Source organism: Dermacentor silvarum, chromosome 4, assembly GCF_013339745.2.
Source record: "Dermacentor silvarum isolate Dsil-2018 chromosome 4, BIME_Dsil_1.4, whole genome shotgun sequence".
In the NCBI taxonomy this organism is placed as follows: domain Eukaryota; kingdom Metazoa; phylum Arthropoda; class Arachnida; order Ixodida; family Ixodidae; genus Dermacentor; species Dermacentor silvarum.
This window is the reverse complement of record NC_051157.2, coordinates 3,602,613-3,627,076: the sequence shown is the minus strand read 5'-3', so window position 1 is coordinate 3,627,076 and position 24,464 is coordinate 3,602,613. Positions and strand designations below refer to the sequence as shown.

General features: G+C 48.6%; 1 protein-coding gene across 1 annotated transcript in view; it reads right to left on the bottom strand.

Annotated features, from left to right (window-relative positions):
- The window catches only part of LOC119448019 (transmembrane protein KIAA1109 homolog), a 431,927-nt gene that overhangs the window by 41,332 nt on the left and 366,131 nt on the right, over positions 1-24,464 (bottom strand). The window contains exons 27-29 of the mRNA XM_049665124.1: positions 16,533-16,659; positions 6,483-6,640; positions 6,171-6,376 (exon numbers count right to left, since the gene is read on the bottom strand). Coding sequence (XP_049521081.1) covers positions 6,171-6,376; positions 6,483-6,640; positions 16,533-16,659 — 491 coding nt within the window. The remainder of the gene's footprint in view (positions 1-6,170; positions 6,377-6,482; positions 6,641-16,532; positions 16,660-24,464) is intronic.

The following is a 24,464-nucleotide window of genomic DNA, read 5'->3' as shown; positions in this document are numbered from 1 at the left end:
CTCGTTCGACTCAAGAAAGCAAGCTTCAATTGTTCGCGTGAACTTAGCATCTGAAATGCCACCCGAAATTTTTGCTAGCCGAATTGAACATCGTACCACGTGGGCGATGCGTGTGCCGAATTCCTCTCCCTTGCACTACTTTAGTGTTTGTCGAGTGCGTTGAGTGTACGCAGCGTGAGCGGAGTCACCCCTAGTTTGCTGTCACCTGCACATCGTCTGCGCTGCTGCCCCGGCCTACGAACGAGCTACCCCAGACGATGCAGATGCCTGTGGCCAATTCGGCGCAGCGATTTCGGCGGCCGCCTGTGTCCGGCTCGTTACCCTCAGCGGCTGGGAAAAGAGCCGGCAGTCACCAACGGCGACAGCGGCTCTCGCCGGAAGGGCGCGTCGCCGTTTCCGGAGTCCTGTGCTGGAGTCGTGCCATCGAATCTGCAGAGCTAAGGCTGTGACCAACGGACGCCAGCAGTGAACCCCAGAGACAATGTCGGCTCGCATGTTGTGGATAACGTGTGGACATTTCCTCGGCGGCGCCACTGTCGCATGTACTAACTTCTGTTCGCGATTGGCGCGTTGATAGACCTGATGTTTCGCCGGAGTATGTGTAGTGATTTAAGGTTGGGGGGATGTGGGGATGCGCGACTCGCAGGCGTCTCCTGTGGTCCGGCTTCACCACATGGCTGGGCTCCGGAGGCGGTAGTAGTGGCTGCGGCGCGTTGCGAGAGATGGCGCGAGTGTCGCAATGCTAATGTCACCGAACGGCGGGGTGACTTGGGAGAAAAAGATCGAAGGCGCTCTCTCTTTGGGTTGAATTCGGTGAGCGATGCGGACGTCCCGCACGTGCGCCGATCCACGCTTCGCGAGACGTCTTGCGTGGCTCGGAGCGGGGCACCGGTATGGACGAACACGGATCGTTCGAACGCGCCACCATTCGCGTGACCGTACACGTGAACGACTAGGCGATGGTGTCACAGCATGGGGCGAACGTATTCGCTCGCTATCGGGCCGCGGTGAGTCGGACTTACTTGATTTGTCGCGCGCCCATGTGAATGTTCTATTGGTAGTAATTCAGCTAGTGTGCAATAGTGTATGAAAGGTGCAATAAATGCCCTTTTGATTGTTTGCACTACTGTGTTGTCGTTCCTTTGTCCCAAGAGCATGTGTGAGACCCCACAGGGTCCAAGGCGCGGTCTGATAATTCCCAACCACGCTAGACCTGCTCGTCGGCGAATGATGCCGACGCGTCGATCCTAGGGGAATGTGAAGCGGCCCCGCCGCCGTTCCACGCGCATCGAGGCTCGAGTGACAGCGCGGTGTGTGGAGGCGGACAGTATGCTCGTGACACGAGGATGTCCCCTTGGATGCATTTTGCTTCGACGGCGAGCTTGTCTAGGTCTCTGAACCGACATTCCCTGAAGTAGGCCGCGAAAGTCTGGTGCACTTGCTGTGTGACGCACTCGACTTTCTCGGCCTCGGTGGTGAGAGGCTCGCAAGACGATAAAGTTCGTCCATCGCTCGAACATACTCCAACAGGAACTCGTCCGGATGCTGGATACCGCAACTTCAACTCTCTCCTCAAACGCCACTCGTAGTTGGCCGGAAGAAATTCCTCGCGGAAGTTCTCGCAGAACTCTTCTACCGTGCGGGCTCGGTGTCCGGCCAGTCGGAACCAATGAGCCGCCTGCTCAGTCAGTGAAGCAGGGACCAAGCGCGCGAGAAGTTCGGCATCTGAAAGCCCTGTTGCTTGCTGATAATACTGCAGACGGTCGAGGTATTCATTTGTACTAGTGCAATTGTGGTACCCACTATAGGTAGGCATGTCTACCTTAATTCGTGGTCGCTTGCTCTGCGGCAGGGCCTGCATTGTGTTCTGCAGGGCGCCGGCTAAGCTCTGCATGACTTGCAGTGCATTCTGCATCATTATTTTGCTCGACGGAATACTACCGCCCCGAAGGTTCGGACGCATCCGCAGCTTGTGTCGAACTATTTAGAGGCATATGTGCCTCTGTGTCCGCGGGGCGAAGCGGCGAGGAACTCGGTGTGTTATGCCTACTGTGTTATGCCACGGCCTCAAGCCCGAGCCCGCCGACAAACGCTTCGGACGACCCGGGCCCGTGACCCCCCAGCTAGCACTATAAGTGCGGGGGGCTCCTGAGAAACTAGCACTTGAAGTGCTGGGGGTTCCTGAGAAAGCTTGCTGTAGAGAAAGGAAAGATGAAAGAGTACAATGACAACAAACACTTGTGGGGATTGAGGGTTGCGCCGGCATGATCGCGCGCGCTTCGCCTGCTCTGCCATCCCTCGCCATCGTTCCCCGCTGGCCTCCTTCTCCGCCCGCGCCGCCTAACCGGTTCCCGCGGTGGCGCTGCGCACGCGGCGGTTGGCGGTGGGGGCGGAGCGCTGACGTCACTACGCGGCCGGTTGTCGGCCGCTAGCGGGGAAGCGTGGACTTCTCTCCGGGACCAGCGCACGGTACGTTCATGCTTTCCTCTCGTCCGCCGACACCTTTGTGACTAGGACTGAGCTCGCGCACGGTGCCTTTGCCCGTGCGGGGAGCGCGTACTTTGTGCTGATCCTTTCCCGACGCTAAGCCGACGAGCGGTGCCATTAGTGCTCGCGCGAGGTCGTACCCCGCCGAGCCGCACTTGCCGAAAGCCTAAGCCGAAGGATATTGCCCGTGCTCTCGCGAGTTGACCCATTGGTTATCGCCAGAGCAAGTAGCATAGCCGCCGGGACTTTTCCTAGCGGCGTGTCCCAGCTTGAGCCTGTGCTCTCGCCGCGACGTGCTATAGGCGCCTGTTATTGTATTTTCGCCCTGGTGCGGGACCCCTTTGGCTCCCCTCCGTGCGGGCGTTTGTGCAGTGCTGGTGCCGACGGTTTCAGTAAACGGTTTCCGTCAACTCAGGGCTTTACTGTGTTTTTGCGTGCGTCGCTCGGTAGCCCCTTGCGGCCTCTGAGCTCGCGCGCGAGCGGTGCTGGAGGCGACGGCTGACGCGGCCCTGTGGCTCGCTAAGCTCGAACCCGCGGTGGTTGGTCTCCTGTGAGACACCAAGAACCCACACTGGCGCTTGGCGCCTGTTTGCTTGGACCAAGGAGGTAATCTCTGCTGTGGAGTCCTGTGACTTTGTAATTGTCAGAATCGTTACAGATAATTACTCAGCAAATGTCACTATGTTTAAACACATGGGAAGTAGATGTTTGTCTACAGTAGTCCCCCATCCTCATGATTCAGATAGTCATTTTCCTGAGTTTTGAACCTTGTCATATCTTCAAAAGACATACGCAGCCAGTTCCTGGAACGTGAGCTTACAGACGGCACAGAGGTCATTACTGAGAACTTCGTCCAGAAACTTTATGAATTTCAAAAAGACAAAACCGTCAAACTGGCGAGAAAGTTAACCAGGAAGCACGTTTACCCGTCAAACTTTGAAAAAAATGAATGTGCTCCGCGCTGTTCACATATTCTCCCCGCAAGTTACTGCAGTGTTGTGTCACCTCCAGGAGAACCAGTGTGGCGACCCAGCCCTTTACAGTTTCAGAGAAGTGAGCCCAACAATATTCTTCATGAAGATGATGAAGCAATGGTTCGACGTCCATGACATGGTGTACAGAGGGAGTGACAAGAAGAAGCCCATCTCTGACGAAAACGACCACAGAATGCTATGGCTGGAAAAGGATTTCACCTGCTACGCGAGGAATATTCAAGAGGCCTCAATCGCATCAGGAAAGGGCAAATTCACAGACGAAATGTACCGCGCCTTGCTGTTCACCACGAAGGCAACAGTAGAGACAACAAGGTTCCTCCTAGGGAGGGGAATCAAATATGTTCTGATGAGGAACTTTAACAGTGACCCAGTTGAAGCACTCTTCGGACGGCTCAGGTCCATGTGTGGGGGTAACGATGTGCTTGATTCAAGAGCTGTCACAATTGCCCTTGATAACATTGTCAAAGGTAAGGCCATCCCTCTAAAGCAAATGCAGGTGACAGATACTCATGCTGAAGAGCTTGCTAGAGCTGTACCAGAGGAAGCTGTACCACAGGAAGCACAGCTAGAGAACCTGAAAGGACACTTTTTTGAATCCATTACCCTCAGTGACATACTGCGGTCTGGTGTATGTTGGGGGTACCTCGTGAAACTCATTAGTGAGTTTGGCTGCGATGCATGTGTGATGACGACTAACAAAGGGAATCCCTTGTTCACTCTATTGCATGAACAGAACAAAAGTGAACTCCATTACACAAATTGCATGTTTTTGGCACTTTTGGACAACATTGTGGCTTTCTTTGAAACGGCTGCGAAGCACCTTCCGCGAACAAAAGTGCATGAAGTGCTGCAACTTCTCATTGCACCCTACCTTGAACAATCGCCCATCTTGAACTGCCCAGAAGATGTTGGCAATGGTCACACAAGGCGCACAGCTGGTGTGATTGCTGACAAATTTTTCAGACTACTTCTAGTGAATCACACAAAGATGGTAACGGAAAAAAAAAAGAAAAACGAGTTGCTTATGTGCATAAGCCATCGAGAAAATATTTTAGGCTTTAATGTACATGATGTGAATGTTGTTGGCACCAAATGTACAAGAGCGCACTGTATTGATCAGTAAATAAATAGTTTGTACCTGTACAATTTTTATCTTTGTTGTAGCCTCGCAGTATCCGTACCTCTCTTATAAATTGAAGTGCATGTACTGAGATAATCATTTTTCCCTAAGTAATGATATGTGTATTCAATAATTGTGGGTGTTGGCTTAACCTTCCAATTTAATCTTTCCAGCGTCGTCTGCTACAGGCTTGCGGCTTCAAGCAGATGCTGTAAGCCGTTTCATACACATCGTATGAGGCTATGGTGTTGACTACTGGCACTGAAAATAAAGTTTAGGCCTTAAAATTTGAGATAACTTGCACCCGACAGCCGGAGTCACACAGATGTTGCTCATATGCTGCCTGCCGGAGCGCATCTGTGAACGCGCTTTGTGGAGGCGGCAACGGTGAGCTAACAGTGCCACCACAGAGTAGCAGGCGGCAGGCAGCAGCATTCATCATTGCAAAGGCCATAAGGGAGCGCGGAGGACGGAGTCGAGTCCAGCCGTGGCCCCATAAGGTTTTGATGACGATGATGCTACAATGACGCAATGACAGATTAAATCAGAAGATTTGATTCAACAACTGCTGCCAAGCTTGGCATGCTGCTATCAAGCACCATTCTAAGCACAAAGCTTGCTCTAAACAGGTTCTGTTTGGTGAGTGTTAGTCTGTGCACAGCTTACCTAAGTAAGACCCCTTGTGATTCCAATGTTGCACCTGCACATGCTCTACTTGCTATTATTTCAATCAGCTTGCTTTTCTGTATGAATTAGGGTTGCAAACCATCCCGAATTTAGCGGGACAGTCCTGACTTGAGTAAATGTCCCATGTTTTGACTTGACCCAGTTGTGACAGCCAAATGTCTCGACTATTTATTTTACTGTATAATGATGAACACACCAGAAATACTTTTCATATTGCCCAACAGCTCGTTCGTACATTCTTCTTTTTTGTGTTCTGTTGCCTTCTTATAAACATAAAGGCGGTGCTGTTTTTGTTGTGGTTCTAGTTCAGCTGTAGTCGCTGTAGTGTGGTTCTAGTTCAGCTGTAGTCACACACCTCTATCCGCATTGGTAGCCATGTTAGCCAGGCAACTATACTGCACCTTTCTCTTGTAAATCGCGACCATGGTAAGACAAAAAATTTTTTTCAACTTTGCTGCATGTACATACTGGTGACTCCTGGCACTGACAAGATCAGTCTTCGCCAACCGCCCCCCTCCCCCTCCTCAAACCCCACCTCCGTCCCTCCTTCATTCACTCAAGAGTTGGCAACCTAGTGTGGATTCTAACACCGCATATGCCAAAGACTGGAATGATTGAGGACAGATGTGGTAAAGCATAGATGAGCTTTTAAACAACTGAGGCAATGGCAATGTGTTTTCTGAAGTAAAATAATGATGCAGATCTGAGAGAAAAGCATGTGCAATGTCAGGATTCCTGCTTGTAATTTACGTGCTTCCAGCTGTTCCACAACTGTTGCAGTCACGAAATAGTCTCTGATGCCACATGCGGTGTTTCAGGTCTCACCAAACACAGTGCACAAAATGTACAAAGCCCCCAAAGTAATGACATTGTGAACTGACCTGGCCGTGGACAAACAGCAGGGCCGGTCGCTTCGTAGCCTCACAGCCTTCACAGAGCCGCCACTCATCCCGCAGCTCCACAGTGAGCTGAGAAACTCGGCCCATGAGCACACTGCTGCCCATGTAGTCAAGTCGACTCTCAGCTGCCCACAATGCCAGCGTCAATGTGTGCACTGGCTCCCGGCCCCAGCTCTCCTGCAGGCCCACTGCATCGTGGGGTGCCCATACTGAAAACATGCTGAATGCCCTGATTACATGATGAGCCCAGTTTATAGCCACCTCAGGGTAGTGTCAATTAAGGGAAGTACTCACTGTGTGTGTGGATACGGCTTAGCTCGATGGCCCCACCAACAATGCCTCCTTTGGCATCAAGGCTAGAGCCATCAAGGTCCACTGCCAAATTCAGGTCCTTATGGCCACGACTGTCAATCGCCAGGCGACCTTGGGACCTGAAGCCTTGCGTCAGCCACCTGCATATGTGCCATTTGGCATGCAGCACCAATGCAGATTGCATTGCTTGTTGGAAAGACTGTGCTAAGTGCTCGTTACATTTACCTCCTTTGGTATAAGCAGAGCTCTGTACACAATCAGTAAATCGCATATAAACGTCAAAACAACTAGCATGCATGGACTGGATAAGTTAACCCAAGCCCACACATTCAGAGGGCAAAGAAGTGTACAAACAGAAGATGTTGATGGTAACTGAAGTTCACTAAAGAATGCCATTACGTGCCACAGTCAAAGCAAAGTCAACAAACCAGTTCCTAGTGAGGTATGTGCCTCTTATGTACTACAAAGATTGCTGGTGATCTGAAGCACCATGTGAAGCACACAAATTGCAATTTCAACTGACACTTAAAGTAACTATAGGGCATTACTGCATGGAACACGGCTATGGTTTCGAACACTGTAATCATATGAGTGAACCTGGCGAAACAAATAAGCGGCCTGTAACAAGGAACCCTACGCGACATCACTACTTGTTGCTGGGATATTTGGTTCAACTATAGTTGGAAACTCTTTCCAGTCCACTCATTTCTTCTCTACATGCACCTAAAGTCCTTTTACACAATAACCCTGCATGAGTCTAGGTACTCGTAGCACCGCATCACGAACATGATGGCCTCTGATGCCCATCAGGAAAATATTTAATCATTTACCTAACTAGATCTCTCCCGCACTGTTAGTACCACTACCACTGAGGCTGAGTCAAGCTCATCCACACCAAAATAGGACTGTAACCGAATTAAGCTGCATCTAATTTGGTTACAGTGGTTCACTATTGTGTCCACAGATGATCCCAACAAGGAAATGTTCTAGTTGGAAGTGACACACCATGCGGAAAGGCTACCAACTCACAATGGTGACCTGAAAGTTATGTCATCTTGGGAGGCACCCACTTGACCGGGGAAGGGGGGAGGGGGGCTGGAAAGGCCGCATCCTAACAGAAATTTCGAGAGGAAGGGGGGTGGGGCACATGCATGGTGTTGTTGTGTTGGTGGACTTGTCACCCGGGTTATCTTAAGGAACGAAAATTAATGTGAAACTTTCTGAATAGCCTTTTTGACACCCGCTTGGATCACTGGGCATGTGCCACAGGATATGTGCTGCTCTTGAATGAACCTCTTTTACACCAACTTGGGTCACGGGGTATGTGCCACTGGGTATGTGCCACTGGGCATGTGCTACTGGGCATGTGCCACTAGGCATGTGCCCACTGGGTATGTTCCGTTCTTCACTAAACCTTTTTGGAACCAACTTGGGTCACTGGGTATGTGCCACTGGGTATGTGCTGTTCTTCAATGAATCTGTCGGAGCTAACACGAGAAAGATCCAGCCCTGACAGCGTTGAGTTTTCGAACTGATTTTTTTATTCTCGCTCTGCACCTGCCGCACGGTCGAATGCCAACTTCTTCTTCCTTGACGGGCGCCGCATGCTGAGGCGCTACAGAGCTCCCACCCGTAGAGCGTGAGCCATTGGAGTCTCCCAGTGAACGTGCTTGGATGTGGGCATCCAGACTGGAGATGGAAGCTCCACGGACACGAGAGCAGCAATGTATGCAGGTTTTAGTCGATCGGCAGCCACGACGTCTTCACGGCCGTTGATGTCCAGCGCGAATGTCTTAGGTGTACGATGGAGTACGTGAAATGGGCCATCATAGGCCGGTGTGAGTGGTGGCCGTATTTGGTCACGCCGAACGAAGACGTGACTGCAGTCATGCAGATCCTGGCCGACGAAGACAGATTGGGGGTGTCGGTCGGCAGGAATTACAGGAGCAAGGTCGTGAAACGTGGTGCGCAGCTCTCGAATGTACGTGGAGGCATCATGAGTGGAAGGGAGCGACGACGGCTCAAAGAATTTCCCTGGAAGACGCAGGGACACGCCATAGACTAGTTCGGTTGATGAGCAGCCGAGATCCGTCTTCAATGCTGATCGGATGCCCAGAAGTACGAAGGGGAGGTGATCAAGCCAACATTCTCTTGGCTGGTGAGCAGTGAGGGCAGCTTTCAGTTGTCGATGAAGCCGTTCGACCATGCCATTGGCTGAAGGATGGTAGGCAATCGTGTGGATGTGTCGAATGCCCAAGATACTGGCAAGTGCGGCGAAAAGGGCCGATTGAAATTGACGACCGCGATCAGTGGTGACGACAGAAGGGCATCCAAAGCGTGATACCCAGCCGTTTGTGAAAGCCTTAGCCACTGTCGGTGCTGTAATGTCGGAAATGGGAAACGCTTCCGGCCACCTGGTGAAGCGATCCACACATGTCCGTAGGTAACAGGCCCCTTGTGATGGTGGAAGAGGGCCGACGATGTCGAGATGAACGTGGGAAAACCTGGCGTCGGGAGGCGGAAAGAGGGATGGTGCCGTGACCGTGTGACGGTGAATTTTAACATGCTGGCAATGAAGGCAGGTTCGTGCCCAGCGTCGGACGTCAGCATTGATGCTTGGCCAAAGGAAATGAGATGTGACTAGCTTCTGGGTCACACGAATACCCGGATGGCTCATGTTGTGCAATTGATCAAATATTGCACGACGAAAAGCTGTAGGCACGAAGGGCCGAGAAACACCAGTAGATGTTTCGCACATTATTAATGAGGTAGAAAATAGAAGCAGGCACTCCGTGAAAGATAGAGACGTGGATGAAGAGCGAAGACTATGCAGCGCAGGATCGTTCCTCTGGGCAGCTGCTAGCTCTTCCATGTCTAGTGGTGGCTGCGTCGACAAGGCATCGATGCGTGAGAGTGCATCAGCGGCGGCATTTTCCAGCCCGTGGACGTGTCTGAGATCCACGGTGAACTCGGAAATAAAGCATAGTTGACGGATCTCCTTGCAGTGTAATTGCCGTGATTGCGATGGAAGGTAAACGTCAGGGGCTTGTGGTCTGTAATGACATAAAAGTCCCGGCCCTCCAGTAAATGGCGGAAATGTTTGATGGCGAGGTATACCGCAAGGAGTTCTCGGGCAAATGTACTGTATTTTTCTTCCGGTGGTTTGAGTTTTTGCGAGAAAAAACCAAGGGGCTGCCAACCTGATGCGTGCTGCTTGAGAACAGTGCCAACTGCCACACTCGATGCATCGGTGATGAGACGAATTGGGGCATCAGGAACGGGATGTATGAGCATGGTGGCGTCTGCCAGAGCCTTTTTAGCAGTGGCGAAGGCAGATGTGGCATCGTCGGTCCATTCCAGTGGCGCAGCCGGGTCATTTTTATGGCTAATAGGTCGGTCAAGGGCTTTAGGAAAGTGGCACACTTAGGAAGAAAGCGGCGATGGAAGTTTAGTAAGCCCAGGAATTCTCGGAGTCGTTTCATTGATGTCGGGGGTGGAAAGTCTTGGATAGCCTTCACTTTGCTGGCGAGCGGTTGGATACCCTGTGGAGTGACAAGGTGGCCTAAGAACTCGATTGTAGCGACGCCAAAGACGCACTTATTGGGATTAATGACGAAGCCGTAATCATCCAGACGATGAAACAGGGTGCGCAGGTGGTCTTCATGCTCAGGGCCCGATGAGCTTGCGACCAGGAGGTCATCAAGGTAGGCAAATACGAAATCAAGACCTCGCGTGACCTTGTTGATAGTGCGCTGAAAAGTCTGTGCTGCGTTGCGCAGTCCAAAAGGCATCCTTAGATATTCGAACAGACCAAATGGGGTGGTGATGGCCGTCTTTGGAATGTCAGCGGGTTCTACAGGAATCTGATAGTAAGCCTGATGGTAAGCCTGATGGTAAGCCGCGCTCTCAATGCCCACACCTTACCAGACCGCTACCCACTTCCTCACATACAGGATTTCACATCAAATTTGGCTGGGTGCACGATCTTCTCTAAGATTGACTTAGTGTCAATCTTAGAGAAGATCGTGCACCCAGCCAAATTTGATGTGAAATCCTGTATGTGAGTAAGTGGGTAGCGGTCTGGTAAGGTGTGGGCATTGAGAGCGCGGTAATCCCCACATGGTCCCCAGTCACCAGGATCTTTCTTTGGCACCATGTGGAGTGGCGATGCCCAGTTGCTGGAGGAAGGCCGCACAATGCCAAGTTCAAGCATGTGCTCAAACTCACGGCGGGCGATGGTGAGGCGTTCTCCAGATAGTCGACGAGGCCTTGTAAAAACGGGAGGTCCAGTGGCCACAATGTGGTGAGTGACGGAATGCTTCACCGGTGACTCTCTGGTGTGCGGCTTCGTGATGTTGGGGAAGTCAGAGAGTATTTTTGCATACGGCGAAGCAGGTGTGAGAGCTCGAAGGCTCGTTGACGAGGAAGTGTAGAGTATACCGTTGATGGATAGGCGTGTGTTGAGATCGATGAGGCGATGAGCATGCATGTCCACAGCAAGGTTGAAAAAACTGAGGAATTCAGCTCTAAGAACAGCTTGCGAGACGTCAGCGAGGATGAAAAGCCAGCGGAACGTACGGCGTAGTCCAAGGTCAAGTGTAAGAGAGCGTTGGCCGTATGTGGGAATGGTGGAGTTGTTGGTCGCTTGGAGTGGGCAGGTCTGTTCGTTGTGACGGCGATCTGCACAGGAGGCCGGTATGACGCTAACCTGGGCTCCTGTGTCGACGAGGAAGCAAGCGCCAGTGATCTTATCGGAAACATGGAAAAGGCGGCATGACTTTCGACCAGTACCACTTGCCGCCGTCAGTGGCCGGTCGTCGCATTTCCCGACCAGGAGCACAGGCGAGCGCACTTGTGAGCAGAGGCCCCAAATCGGCGGTGGTACCAGCACATGGTCGAGGACAAGCCGTCCCGTGGCGCATCGGTTGTCTGAAGTCCCGGAGAGCGTGGAGACGTCGAGGAGCGACTGTGGAACTGGAACCTGGATGCCGATTGGCGATGCGCAGGTACGAAGTCATCGAGACGCCTGACAAGGGCGTCCAAACGGTTGTCGATGCTCGCGAACGCGGGGTCTGCAGCGGTGGCCCGTGGCGACGTGGTCACGGCGTTGAGGCTATGTGCCCGCGAGTAGTCTGCTACTCGATCAGCCATTTCAGCGAGCGTGTCTACTGGGACATCTCCTGTAGCGACGAGGACCGGGACCATGCTCTGCGGTAAGCGCTGGAGGAACAACTCTCGCAACAGCTTCTCCTCTTGAGGGGCGGAGGTCCCGCCAATGAGCTGGCGCATGCGTCACAGGAGCTGGGATGGGCGACGGTCACCGAGCTCTGTGGCCGTGATGAGCTGTTAGAGTCTTCTGTGTTCAGACTCGGACTTACGGGAAATGATAGCTTCCTTCAACGTGTCGTAGGGATGACTCGGGTGCGGCAAAGCTAAAATATCTGCGAAGTCTTCGGTTACGTCCGGAGGTAAGGAGGACACCAAATGCCAGTACCTGGTCTGTTGGCTGGTGATTTGCCGTAGACGGAAGTGCGCCTCGACCTGCAGTAACCATGTGAAGGGGTTGTTTGGCCAAAATGGTGGCAGGTTGACGTGTTGGATCGCAGCCACCGCAGCACTGCTAGGTCTGGCGTGTTCTTGGGCGTCAGGACCGGTAGGCTGGGTGGAAGAGCCGGCGGGATCCATGCGGGATGGTTGGGGTTGCGTGTTCTTTATCACCATTAACTGTCGGAGCTAACACGAGAAAGATCCAGCCCTGACAGCATTGAGTTTTCGAACTGATTTTTTTATTCTCGCTCTGCACCTGCCGCGCCGTCGAATGCCAACTTCTTCTTCCTTGACGGGCGCCGCATGCTGAGGCGCTACAAATCTTTTCAACACCAGCTTCCACAGGATTCGTGCTGCCCTTGAATTAATCTTTTTGACACCAACTTGGGACACTGGGTATGTGCCACTGGGTATGTGCCGTTCTTCAATGAACCTTTTCGACACCAGCTTAGATCACTGGGAAAGTGCCAAAGGATACGTGCTGCCCTTGAATGAACCTTTTTGACACCAACTTGGGTCACTGGGTATGTGCCGTTCTTCACTAAACCTTTTTGACACCAACTTGGATCACTGGGCATCTGCCACAGTGTACCTGCTGCTCTTGAACGAGAAAAAATTAAAAAAGAATTTCTTCCATGCTGGGCGAAATCGAACATAATTGATATATAATCTGATAATCTTGTCTGACTATATATTCACACATGGGCCAGGTGTGGACTTCGCGGCGGCAGTGCTAGATTGCACAGCTTGTCCAGAGTGAACTGCAAGAACAGGCCCAGCTGCATACACGCTTCATAGATGATGCCTCTCTGCGGAGACAATATGGTGTGTCGCTACATTGCTTCAATGCTGATCGAATTAACGTTGACATTCATCATGAGATGGGCCCTGCTGGAATTGTATTTGTTTTGCTTGTAGAAGTAATGGGTTGAGAACAGCTCACACTAGCTCTACCACAACTTTCATTTTGTAAGAATATAAATTTATCAGCCTTAAGACACCAAGACACAAACACAGTTCAGCCAAGCATTTTGTTCTTCATGCCTTTCCTTCAAAAAATCTGATGCATGTTGTAAGCACCAAATGTCAAGTCATTCCTGCTTTTGCTTATAGCTTCAGTATGCACGGTCAGAACAATTTACAGTTCTCACTTAACATGTTGTGCTAATTTATAAATATTTATCCAAAAAATCTTGGAATTTGCATTTGCTGAACATACACATATAAAGCTCGTTATAACAAGGAGCTGCACTTGCATCAATAAAGTTTACTAAATTGTGATTTTCATTAAATTGACATTTCTATGTGTATGCAGTAAAGAGCCTTTCACAGGTTCCTGGAATATCATCTTGTAAATGAACAATTATGAATAGAATTCTGGAAGAAATTGGACCAATAATTACAGGATCAAAATCATTATCGTGTGAAGTGGAGACTGTGTTGAGAGAGCACTGGCATGGACCCCGCTTCATGTTAGCATGGTTGCCATTGGATGACATCGTGCTTTCTACCCATGCATCATCATAGCTTGCCAGCACTGGGCTGCCATCTTGTCTATTACAACGATGTAGTGATCCATAAGGTTGAGAAATATCACTCATGGCACAGCATGAAACCATGCATTCTTCGTCGATATCAGCTTTCCTGTCACCTTGAGACACTAATGCAAAAAAGGTAAGGCATTCAGACACGGACACAAGAGGAGAGAACTGGACAACACAACACACAGTGGCGTTCGTGTTGTCCACTTCTCTCCTCTTATGTCCGTGTCTGCACGCCTTACCTTTTTTGCATTATGAACCCTTACCAACTAGCTCAGCTTTCTGTCGTTGAGCCACTAGATTGTCGACTTCTGTCTGAACACCGCATTCACCAATAGCTACTTGGAGCTGTGGTGCATTAGAAACTGTGGTGCGTTAGAAACTGTGGAACACATTTTGTTGGAATGTCCAGGTTACAGAGATGAGAGACCTTGTTATTTCAGTAGAATGGGGTCTGCTTCCCAAGAACCACTAGATCTAGGAAGACTACTAGGTTCGATGCCTTCTCCATCAAAGCAACAACAAGCTTTACAAAGCAACAACAAGCTTTACAAAGCAACAACAAGCTTTACAAAGCAACAACAAGCTTTAAAACTAACTTGTATATTCATTGAAGTCATTGGCTTGATTGAGGAACTCTAGCCAGTTTGCATTAACACCATCACCTTTGTCTCACCTGTACATATCATGATTATATATTTTTTATTTATTTATTTAAAATACCTTACAGGCCCATTTAAGGGCATAGAGAAAGGGGGGACACAGAGTAAGTGTTTCGACAGAAGTAAACAATATAAATGTTAATACAGGCCGTCACAAGATGGGTAAAGCAAAGTTCAAAAAAAAAAAGTTTGTATAGGCTAAGCTTTAGACAGCGTAAACACATTAATATACTCTTAAACATAAAAAATACAAAAATACAAGTATGAAAAACAGGGAAGGAAAGCCGGTCAATAACATCCTTATACAATGTTTCTACAGGAAACTTTGCAATTCTTCGCGAAAGGCTTCCCGATTTGTTAGGCACACAATGTTATCAGGAAGACTGTTCCATACGGTTATGACACGTGGCAGTGCTGATGCGTTAAATGACAGTGTATTGCCAAATAAGCACATGAAACTATAGCTATTGTTAAGGCGACGTGACGTGCGTGCGGGTACTTCAAGGGGCAACACATGAGGTCGATTACCATGAACGTATCTATGGAAAAGGCAAAGAAGACTAATCGTGCGACGAGTTTCAAGTGGCTGGAGCGCAATATCTGCTTTAATCTTAGTTACGCTGCAAGTTCTGTCGTATTTACTTGTGATGAAGCGCGATGCTCTGTTTTGAATTGATTCCAGCATATCAACTAAATAATTTTGATGTGGTGACCATACTGATGACGCAAATTCTAATTGTGGGCGAACAAAAGTCTGATATGCTAATTTTCGAACTGTAGCATGGGATTTTCGCAAGTTCCGTTGGAGATAACCCAGAGTTTTTGAAGCCTTTGCGCAGATAGCTGTTATGTGTGTATTCCAGGAAAGATTAGTTGTAAGTTCAATGCCAAGGTACTTATAGGACGATGTCAGAGGTACGGCGGTGTTATTTAGGACGTAAGAAAAGCAAAAATTTGAATGTTTTCGCGAGAAGGACATAGTTGGACTTGGTTTTTTTTTTTTTTTTCCTTTCTCGCCCTCCTCCTCCTGGAGCCATTCTGTCCTCGATCCTGTTCCCTATGCTGAGTAGCATGTAGGCGCCGGCATGCATTTCAATGAAGAGCTTTCTCTCGCTCTCTTCGCATCCCTACTAGGGTGCATGAAAGCTCACTTTGGGTTGGCATTCTAACTGGCCATTGGCACATACCTTGCAAGATTACGAGTATGAATGGGGTGTGCCCAGTATGGTTTTCACATTGGCACAATTGATAGCAAGGTGGTGCGCTCTATCCTCCACCTATGGTAGGTGCTTACTAGCCACATCAATGCATGAAAGGATGCGTGCAAATAATGAATTATGTTTTGGACAATGTTTTGTTTTCTTTTGTTGCTATAGCTTCAGCTACGTGCATGCTTCAGTATGCACGTAGCTGAAGCATGCACGTAGCTGAAGCCATAATGTCTACGTTAATGCGATCAGCATTGAAGCAATGTAGCGACACACCATATTGTCTCCGCAGAGAGGCATCATCTATGAAGCATGTATGCAACTGGGCCTGTTCTTGCAATTCACTCTGGACAAGCTGTTCAATCTAGCACTGCCGCCGAGAAGTCCACACCTGGCCCATGTGTGAATATATAGTCAGACAAGATTATCAGATTATATATCAATTGGCTTCAATTTCTCCCAGCATGGAAGAAATTCTTTTTTAATTTTTTCTTGTAAAAGAGCAGCAGATACACTGTGGCAGTGCTCTACTCTCAACACAGTTTCCACTTCACACGATAATGATTTTTATCCTGTAATTATTGGTCCAATTTCTTCCAGAATTCTATTCATAATTGTTCATGGACTGTTAAATCAAAACTGTGGTATGCTACAGTCGAACCCGGATAGTATATCGAACCCACATATAACAAATTATTGTATATAATTAACAGCTGTAAAATCCCCTTGAACATTTTTTGTATAAAATTGTTATTTTATACACCGAATTACCTATATATTGACCTTTCTTTTTTTGTGATCCCGCTCAGGTTCGATATATCTGGGTTTGACTGTATTCCGTGCTTCGCTAAATATTAGGAAAAGATCCATGGTGTTAAGATTGCTAAATGAAAACAATTTTGTTATATGTATTTTGGCTTATTGACAGGCTCATTATATGGAGGTTTATGTGGAATGGTGTCAGTGGTAAAGCAGCGCTGCCAGACCCGTTGATATAGAACTTGCGCAAACCTGCTTTGGCAGAAATCATTAGTTTCGTGTTATTCTTTTGGCAAACACAACCAGTGTACTCACGAAGTATTGCCCATAACGTTGCCCATGTTCATATGAACATTAAGACGGGACAGGTTCAAAGCATACAGCAGAAGTGTCTCCCATGCTTGACCCCTGGGAGGTGCTGGCCGTTCTTGAGGAGAGGGAGCTAGAGAAACAGAGCAAGAGGTATGTGTTAAAAGCTATTACACAAAAGACTGCTGCAGTGGATGTCAGCAGAACGCAACTTCCTTAGTGGTAATTACAATTAGAAAAGCACAGTTTTACTTGCATGTTAGACACAGGGTTGAGGAGAGGAACCTGCACCTGAATAAACCTGCCCTTTCGAAGAAGTAGATAACCTAATTTGCAGCTAGCTGAAACATTCCACTCGTGGCTGCCTTGAGCTTAAGTGCAGTTAAAAGCCATGAAGATTACTAGCATCATGATACATATGCACGGTGACACTAGGTAGTGCTAAAAAGTAGGGGTATGCAAATACTAGAATATCACTGAATCAAATCAAATAGCAAACGTTCAAATAATTCAATTCACAAATCGAATATCTACTATTCAATTTTCCGATATATTCTGTGCATAGACCCTTGCAGTGCCACGGACGGGCTGAGTGTGCCACGGATGGGCCGCCCTGGCCGATGCGGTAGCGGACTTTGTCACTCTGAGTACTCCTCAACATTGGCACATTGCCCCAACTGAAATTCACGGAACGGTGCCCCGTCGGAAAGGGCCACCTATATCGGTACAAGGTTCATCCGGGTCGACACGACCAATCCAAATGACAATGTATCGCGGACAGAGGAAACGACAACAAAAGCAGCGCATATTTTGTAAAGTACAAAACCATGTGAGAAGATCAGGCCCATTAGTCGCTGATAGGCACGCAGATCGTGTTGGATACATGGCGACAAACTTCAAAGCCACTTCAAGAACTGTCAATCTAACCCGCACGCATGATCTCAGGACCAATCTATGATAAGCCACCTGCACAAAAATTGAAATCTAACCCACATGCATGATCTTGGAACTGATCACTGATTAGCCACCCGTACAAACATTCTGCGATGGCTTGCAGCTCGTTACCACATCATCCAGCGGAAAATTATTGTCACGGCTACACTGCCTAGGCCATTAGGCCTAATCAGCGCTACTTCATCGGGTGGCAGAAAATAAAGTTACTGTTTGGTGCCAAATTGACGCAGCTCTACTTGCAGCAGCTGCGCGACGCTCGGAAAGACGAACTACCACCTCACAAGCGAAAAATGCATAGCCGTCAGTGCTAGCTACATGTGGAGCAGTGATTGAGTCACGTGATGTGCGATCCTTTTGTCAGTCGCGCAGATTGGCCTTCCAATAACCCGCCTGTCATAAAGTTGGGATAGTCCTTTTTTTTGGGAGAAAAACTGGAAAGCAAAATATTCTATGTAATAAATAAAAAAATGCCGCAATACACAGATCCAATATTAAACTGAGAGCCTCATTGGTGTTGTGGGGATTGAGGCAGGTGCTGGCACCATTGCGCGGGCTTCACCTTTTCTGCCATCCATCGCCAGCCCCGTCCGCTCCTAGCCGGTTCTAGCGGTGGCGCTCCAATCACGTTGGTTTGCGGTGAGCGCGGGGTGCTGACGTCACGGCGGCCGCGTTTCGGCTGCTAGCGGCGGAGCGTGGCTGTCTTATCTCCGGGACCAGCGCACGGTACGTACATGCTTTCCTCTCGTCCGCCGACACCTTTGTGACTAGGACTGGAGCTTGCGCACGGTGCCTTTGCCTGTGCGGGGAGCGCGTATTTTATGCTGATCCTTTCCAGACGCTAAGCAGTGCCTAGTGCTCGCGCGAGGTCGTACCACGCTGAGTCACACTTGCCGAAAGCCCAAGCCGAAGGAGATTGCCCGTGCTCTCGCGAATTGACCCATTGGTTATCGCCAGAGCAAGTAGCATAGCCGCCGGGACCTTTCCTAGCGGCACGTCCCAGCTTGAGCCTGTGCTCTCGCCGCGACGTGCTATAGGCGCCTGTTATTGTATTTTCGCCCTTGGTGCGGGACCCCTTTGGTTCCCCGCTGCGTGGGTGTTTGTGCAGTGCTGGTGCCGACGGATTAAATAAACGGTTTCTGTCAACTCAGAGTTTTACTGCTGGAAGCGACGGCTGACACGGCCCTGTGGCTCGCCGAGCTCAAACCTGCGGTGGTTGGTCTCCTGTGACACCAAGAACCCACAGTGTTCAGTACAAGAGAACGTCACAAATTCATTAGTTTCAGAGAAAAAAAAAAAGCACTTGATTCTATTCGACAGATTCATTGCTAAAAAATATTTTCCAGATCTTCATATCCTAGAAATGGCTATAATCAGTGCTGGCATACTAACTTGGCGTTTCCTTTAATAAGAATAGACAATACCGTATATCTTGATTTCTATGTACCTAAGTTACTGATAGCGTGCTCGATTATTGTTATGCAATGCTAGGAGACTTCCGAGCATGTGCAGTACCATATTTTCTTGCTCCAAAACTATAAGAATTAAATTTTATAAAAAATGTTTTGATATTCGATTCAATATTTGGCTTTTTTTTATCTTGATTCAATTCGATAGATGATTTGAAATCTACTATTCGGGATTCTACGTTGTCATCCTTGTATTATTTAGCGCTGCCTAGGATCCCAGCAAGACAGATCAACTAGCCTGAAGTACTGCCTTGGGTAATGTGTGCTCTTGAACTAGCTGGTGCACGGCATAAAGGGCCCCTCGCTATCGTAAATTTGGGCCATTGACAAGAATTTAAATAAATGTTAAAAAAATTGTTAAAGAAAAAACAGACGGGACAGAACAGAACACTAGTTTTTTTTTTTGCTTTGGAAACTAGTATGTCGCAGCAAGTGCTACCCTCTCCAATTGTCTATCCTCTGTCTTTTCGCTCATGTCAGAGCCTTTCTTTCTTTTTGCCATGACCCTCTCAAAACTCCCATATTTTTTTTTTTTTATTTCCTTGCTCCACAGCGCATCTGCGGAGGTGGTTCTGCGCGCTGTGCATTTCACAGGAATCTTATGTTGCTACTGTTGGCACACTGCGGGCACCATGCGTGCGATGCAGAAGCACCAACACACATGACATCGTCTCGCTGGCAGGCTGAGTGGCTCCTCCAAGATGAACAGCATGCGTGTTCTTGTTTGGATTTTCAGCTGTTTTTGAAGCATATATCGGTGATATACTTTGTAGACACAATCCTCAGTGTATGATTTACGCACTATGCTTGTCTATTTGCAATGTCCAAACAGGGTGAGGGGCTCTTTATGTAAAAAATGTCACAGTTTCGCCCTAAGGGCGAAGCAATGAATGCGATAGCAACACAGCAATGTCATACGAAGTAAGGTGAGCGGCTTTGGTAGCAATATGAATTGTAGTAAACATGAGCTGATTAAGTAAGCAGGTGTGCTGCAGCATAAGTAGACCGACATGAAGAGAGACTCGATGACCACGAGAAGGCGCGTGTGAAACGGCGGTGTTGATGAGAAGCGCTTTCCGTGGGCAGCGCGCGTGCGAAGGGACACACCTGCAGCGCTGCACTGCCGATCCGGGCAGCATTACATGTGTAGCGTGCGTTGGAAAATGTGGCCCAACTATTACTAACTGAATGAACAAGCGTGGTGTGAGCGCGCACAAACAAACATGAATAGATAACACTGAATGACTGCAGACAACGACTGTCAAAACGCTGGCAGCAAGCCCATACACTGCAGCGGGCGAAGGTACGTGCGGTCTATCACTTCAACAGAAACTGAGCGGCGAATGCACAGTGCATAAAGGTCAGAGCCGTGTGAAGATAAGAGACGGTGCGGCGAGCGACGAGCGCGGTTGTTGGCAGAGTAGAAGTGCCCCCTCTCCCTCCGGCGCTGGCTTCCCGCTTCCTTGCTTGCGCGTGGGAGAGATAAGAGACGATGCGGTCGAGCGGCGAGCACGGTTGTTGGCAGAGTAAAAGTGCCCCCCTCCCTCCCCCCCCCCCCCCGCTCCCTCCGGTGCTGGCTTCCCACTTCCATTGCTTGCGCGTGGGAGATTAAGTGCGTTTGCTCTCCGTGACAGTGCGCGTCCCCGCACGCTTCCGCTCGGGCATACGGCGCGCGGTGAAGATTTTATCTATACGGAACCTCACGGCGACGGCGACAACGACGGCGACGGCTACGGCAGAAATCCGGTTGAAGTGTCCATATAATTGCTATCGCAATAAAACAGCACACAAGGCCATACAAAGGACAGGAAACGCACTTACTTTAAAGTAATTTCACTTCCACATCACAGGAGAATTTGGAAGCAAGCATGTTAGCAATGAACACACATACCCAAAAAATAATAACCAACGATCACAACCTATGATGCTATGTCCACTGCAGGGCAACGGTATCTCCCATTCTTGCCCCCAGATGACACCATCTGCCTGTGATTTTCCCAATTTCCTCACAGCACCTAGCTCTCTACTGTTCTCAAGTGTACTTTCATTCTTTTACCCATTCTGTAACTCTATTATAGACCCCGTTTATCTGCCTTTTCATTCTCATAATCTTATTTCATTCTCATAATCTGAACTAGAATAACACTTATCCCCATTTTCTCTCTAATTCACATCATAGTCTTCTTGTCCCTTACCTTCATGCCCAACACTTTCCGACTTAGGGGTGTGCGAATAATCGAATATCACCAAATCCAATAGTGAACATTAGAATAATTCGTTTCACCAATCAAATATTTACTGCTAAATTTTTTCAAATATTCGGTATATTCGGTGTAGAGACCTGTGGAGTGCAGCATGTCACATGCACCGCGGAGCCCCTCATGCTCGATGCCGTGCAAGTGAGCAGCTCACTTCGTTGTTTTTTGGCACAAAAGCGCCAAGCGCATTGAGGACAGGCTGCCCCGGCTGATGCAGTAGCATACTTTGTCTCTGCGAATGCTTCTGCACTACTGCATGTGCTTCCTTGCTCATGGTGGGGAGTGCACGCAATTCGCAGAATGAGGGCACATCGACCAGGGCTGCCTCTGTCAGTACACGTTGATCAAAACGATAACGCAACATGGGCAGAGGGAACAGTAAGAAAAGCAATGCGTATTTCGGTAAGTACAAAGATTGGGCAAATTAGCCCGCGGAAAGTACGCAGATCGTGTTCAATAAGCGGCGGATAAAAAATACATAAAGAAGATACATAAACAAGATACATAAAGAACGTCTGAATGTGGCAATGCCAGATGGTGTGTTTCACTCGCTTTCTTTCTCCTTTTTTTTTTCTTTTTTTTTTGTGAAGTATGAAGGCTTGTGAAGTAAGAAGTTTCGTGCAGCATGACGGATGTTAGCTCATATGAGTGTTCAAAAATCTGTGTCGTTCTGTTTTCTGAAGTGCTCCACGCATGCGTATGCTTATCCAGCAATTAACTGACAGTTGTAGTACAGCGCTCGCACTTGTTCATTCTGTGTTACGTCGTTGTTGCAAAGTGTGCTGCCATACTCCATCTTGACTAACCAACTAGCCCACCAATACGTCTTAAGAAAGGTTGATGATTAGATATTGATGTGAATACACTGCTTGGTGATTGAAAAAGGAAGTATGTATAATTTTATTTATCATGGATACAGGACTGTGAAAATGAGCCGCTATCTTGCATTACAACGCTTCTGTGCATGCCATTGTTATAATGGCGAGCCACTTCACTTGTGGCACTCTGGCAGGCATTGTCTGCATGATTCGAACTGAAGGCACCGGCTAAACTGCATGGATTCCCTTTTCCAGTATGAAGCAGCATATTGACACTGATATCTAATTATCAGCCTTTATTTTGTGTCATCGAAGCAGCATATTGACACTGATATCTAATTATCAGCCTTTATTTTGAGTCGTCGACACAGCCGTTGGGCCCACCATGACCTAGTGCATGTGACTCCGAAATGGGGATGCACACTCGCCACCTCTCTCTGGGTCAGCGGAGCGACAGCAGGTTACATACACAGTCAACAGGTATCACATAGGTATTGCTGCACTCTTGCCTCGATTATAGCTGGTACCACTTTGTGGCGCTGACGGTCACGCGGGCTGTTCACTCCGGCAGTACAAGCTTTGTTTTAAGGATAGCGGTGAGCTGCTGGGCATGACAATGTAATGCTTGCTGCATGCACTCCAATCCATTTTTTATTATTCTGTAGATGTCTTAATCCCATGATCCAGGTCTACAGTGACTATTGAACCTAGCTAAACATATGGTGCTGTACCATGTGTCTAAAAGCTGTACAAAAACAAAACCCTGTTGATAGCAGTATGATGAATGATGTGGCATCAGAGCTTGTCATCATTACTTTCTTTATGTCCTCACATGCTCACCACTTAAGCTTATGTATCCAAACTTTCCATGTACATGTACTTTCTTGATGTAATTTCCTCCATGTACTTTCCAAACTCATAAAAAAATAACAAAAACATTTCCTGCATCACTCCTACAAAAATCTTAGATGAGTAGTTGTACGTGAAATTGCATAAAACCAACATATCTAAGCAATTCTCCTAATAGAAAAGCTAGCAAGCAAATACCTATGCCAACAATAAGACATCTTTACATGTTATCAGAAGTTGCGATTCTGGGCTCCTGGTGTGACTCTGCAGCAGCAAAGACAGCTATGAGTGTTGTTCTAGACCATTTGAAGAATACGATACTAGGGCTTTAGAGAGATGTGATTAATGTACATGTGTCTTCCTTTCCTCACCATAATCACTCTTTTCTGTTCCCTTTTTTTCCAAACGCTGTGCTGCAAAGTCGATAGCGTTATTGTGCGCACAGTTCCATGCAGTCTTGTGATACGATTGTGTACTTGCACTTGCTCTTCCACAGAATATAGTGTGCACTTATGTCATGGCATCCTGTGAGCTGCGTTTGCTTTGGTCACTGTGGCCACTTTCAAGGGGAAAGGGGGGGGGGGAAACGCAAAGTACGCTGTGTAGAGTAACACGCCAGAATAAACTAGCTCGGGCCTTTTCTAGAAAATTCTTTCCTATAGGCAATATGCATATTGCATATTGCGAGGCATCTGGTGTATGGAAATCTTGGATCTTATGTCGTTGGGCAGCTTCACAGCGTCGGGACCAACGACCGTGGGGTTACGTCCCAGCATGCCAAGTATGGCTCGGCCCGCTGGGGTGCCGGACAGTCTGACAAACTGAGAAAACTCTTGGGCTTCAACAATTTCTTCGAACGTGTTGTGGATGCCCAACTTGAGGAGGTCTTCTGTGTGCGTTCGGACGGGAAGGCCAAGGGCAAGCTTGAATACTCTTCTGATTAGGGCATTGATCTTGTTGCGCTCCGACACCAGCCAGTTGTGCATAGCCGCCGAATAAGCGAGGTGGCATAGCACAAATGCGTGGATAATCCGGATCAGATTGTCCTCCCTGATTCTGCGGTACCTGTTGGCAATTCTTCGGATCAGTCCGAGGGCGCTTTCGGTCTTGGAACAAATGCATTTGACGGCGGCTCCATTGGCCCCGTTAGACTCGATAAACATTCCTAGGATCCTGATAGTGTCCACCCGCGGAACTGGGGAGCCGTTACCAGTGAATAACGTAATGTGGTTCTCCGTTGCTGGCTTCCAGGACCGGTGAGAACCGCCTCTGGGCCTCTTCTTGTAGAGTAAGAGCTCGGATTTGGTGGGCGAGCACCTTAGTCCAGTGGGGATGAGATACCGCTCCATCACATCGATGGCCTCTTGCAAAGCACCCTTGATCTGACCCTCACATCCGCTGGGGCACCAGATGGTGATGTCGTCCGCGTAGATCGTGTGGTTAATGTTAGGGATCTTGTTCAAGGCCCTCGACAGGTTGATCATGAGGATGTTGAACAGCGTCGGGGAGATCACCGCTCCTTGAGGTGTTCCCTTTGGCCCAAGCTGAATTTCGTGGGTCAAAAACTCGTCAATCCCGAGTCTAGTGGACCTC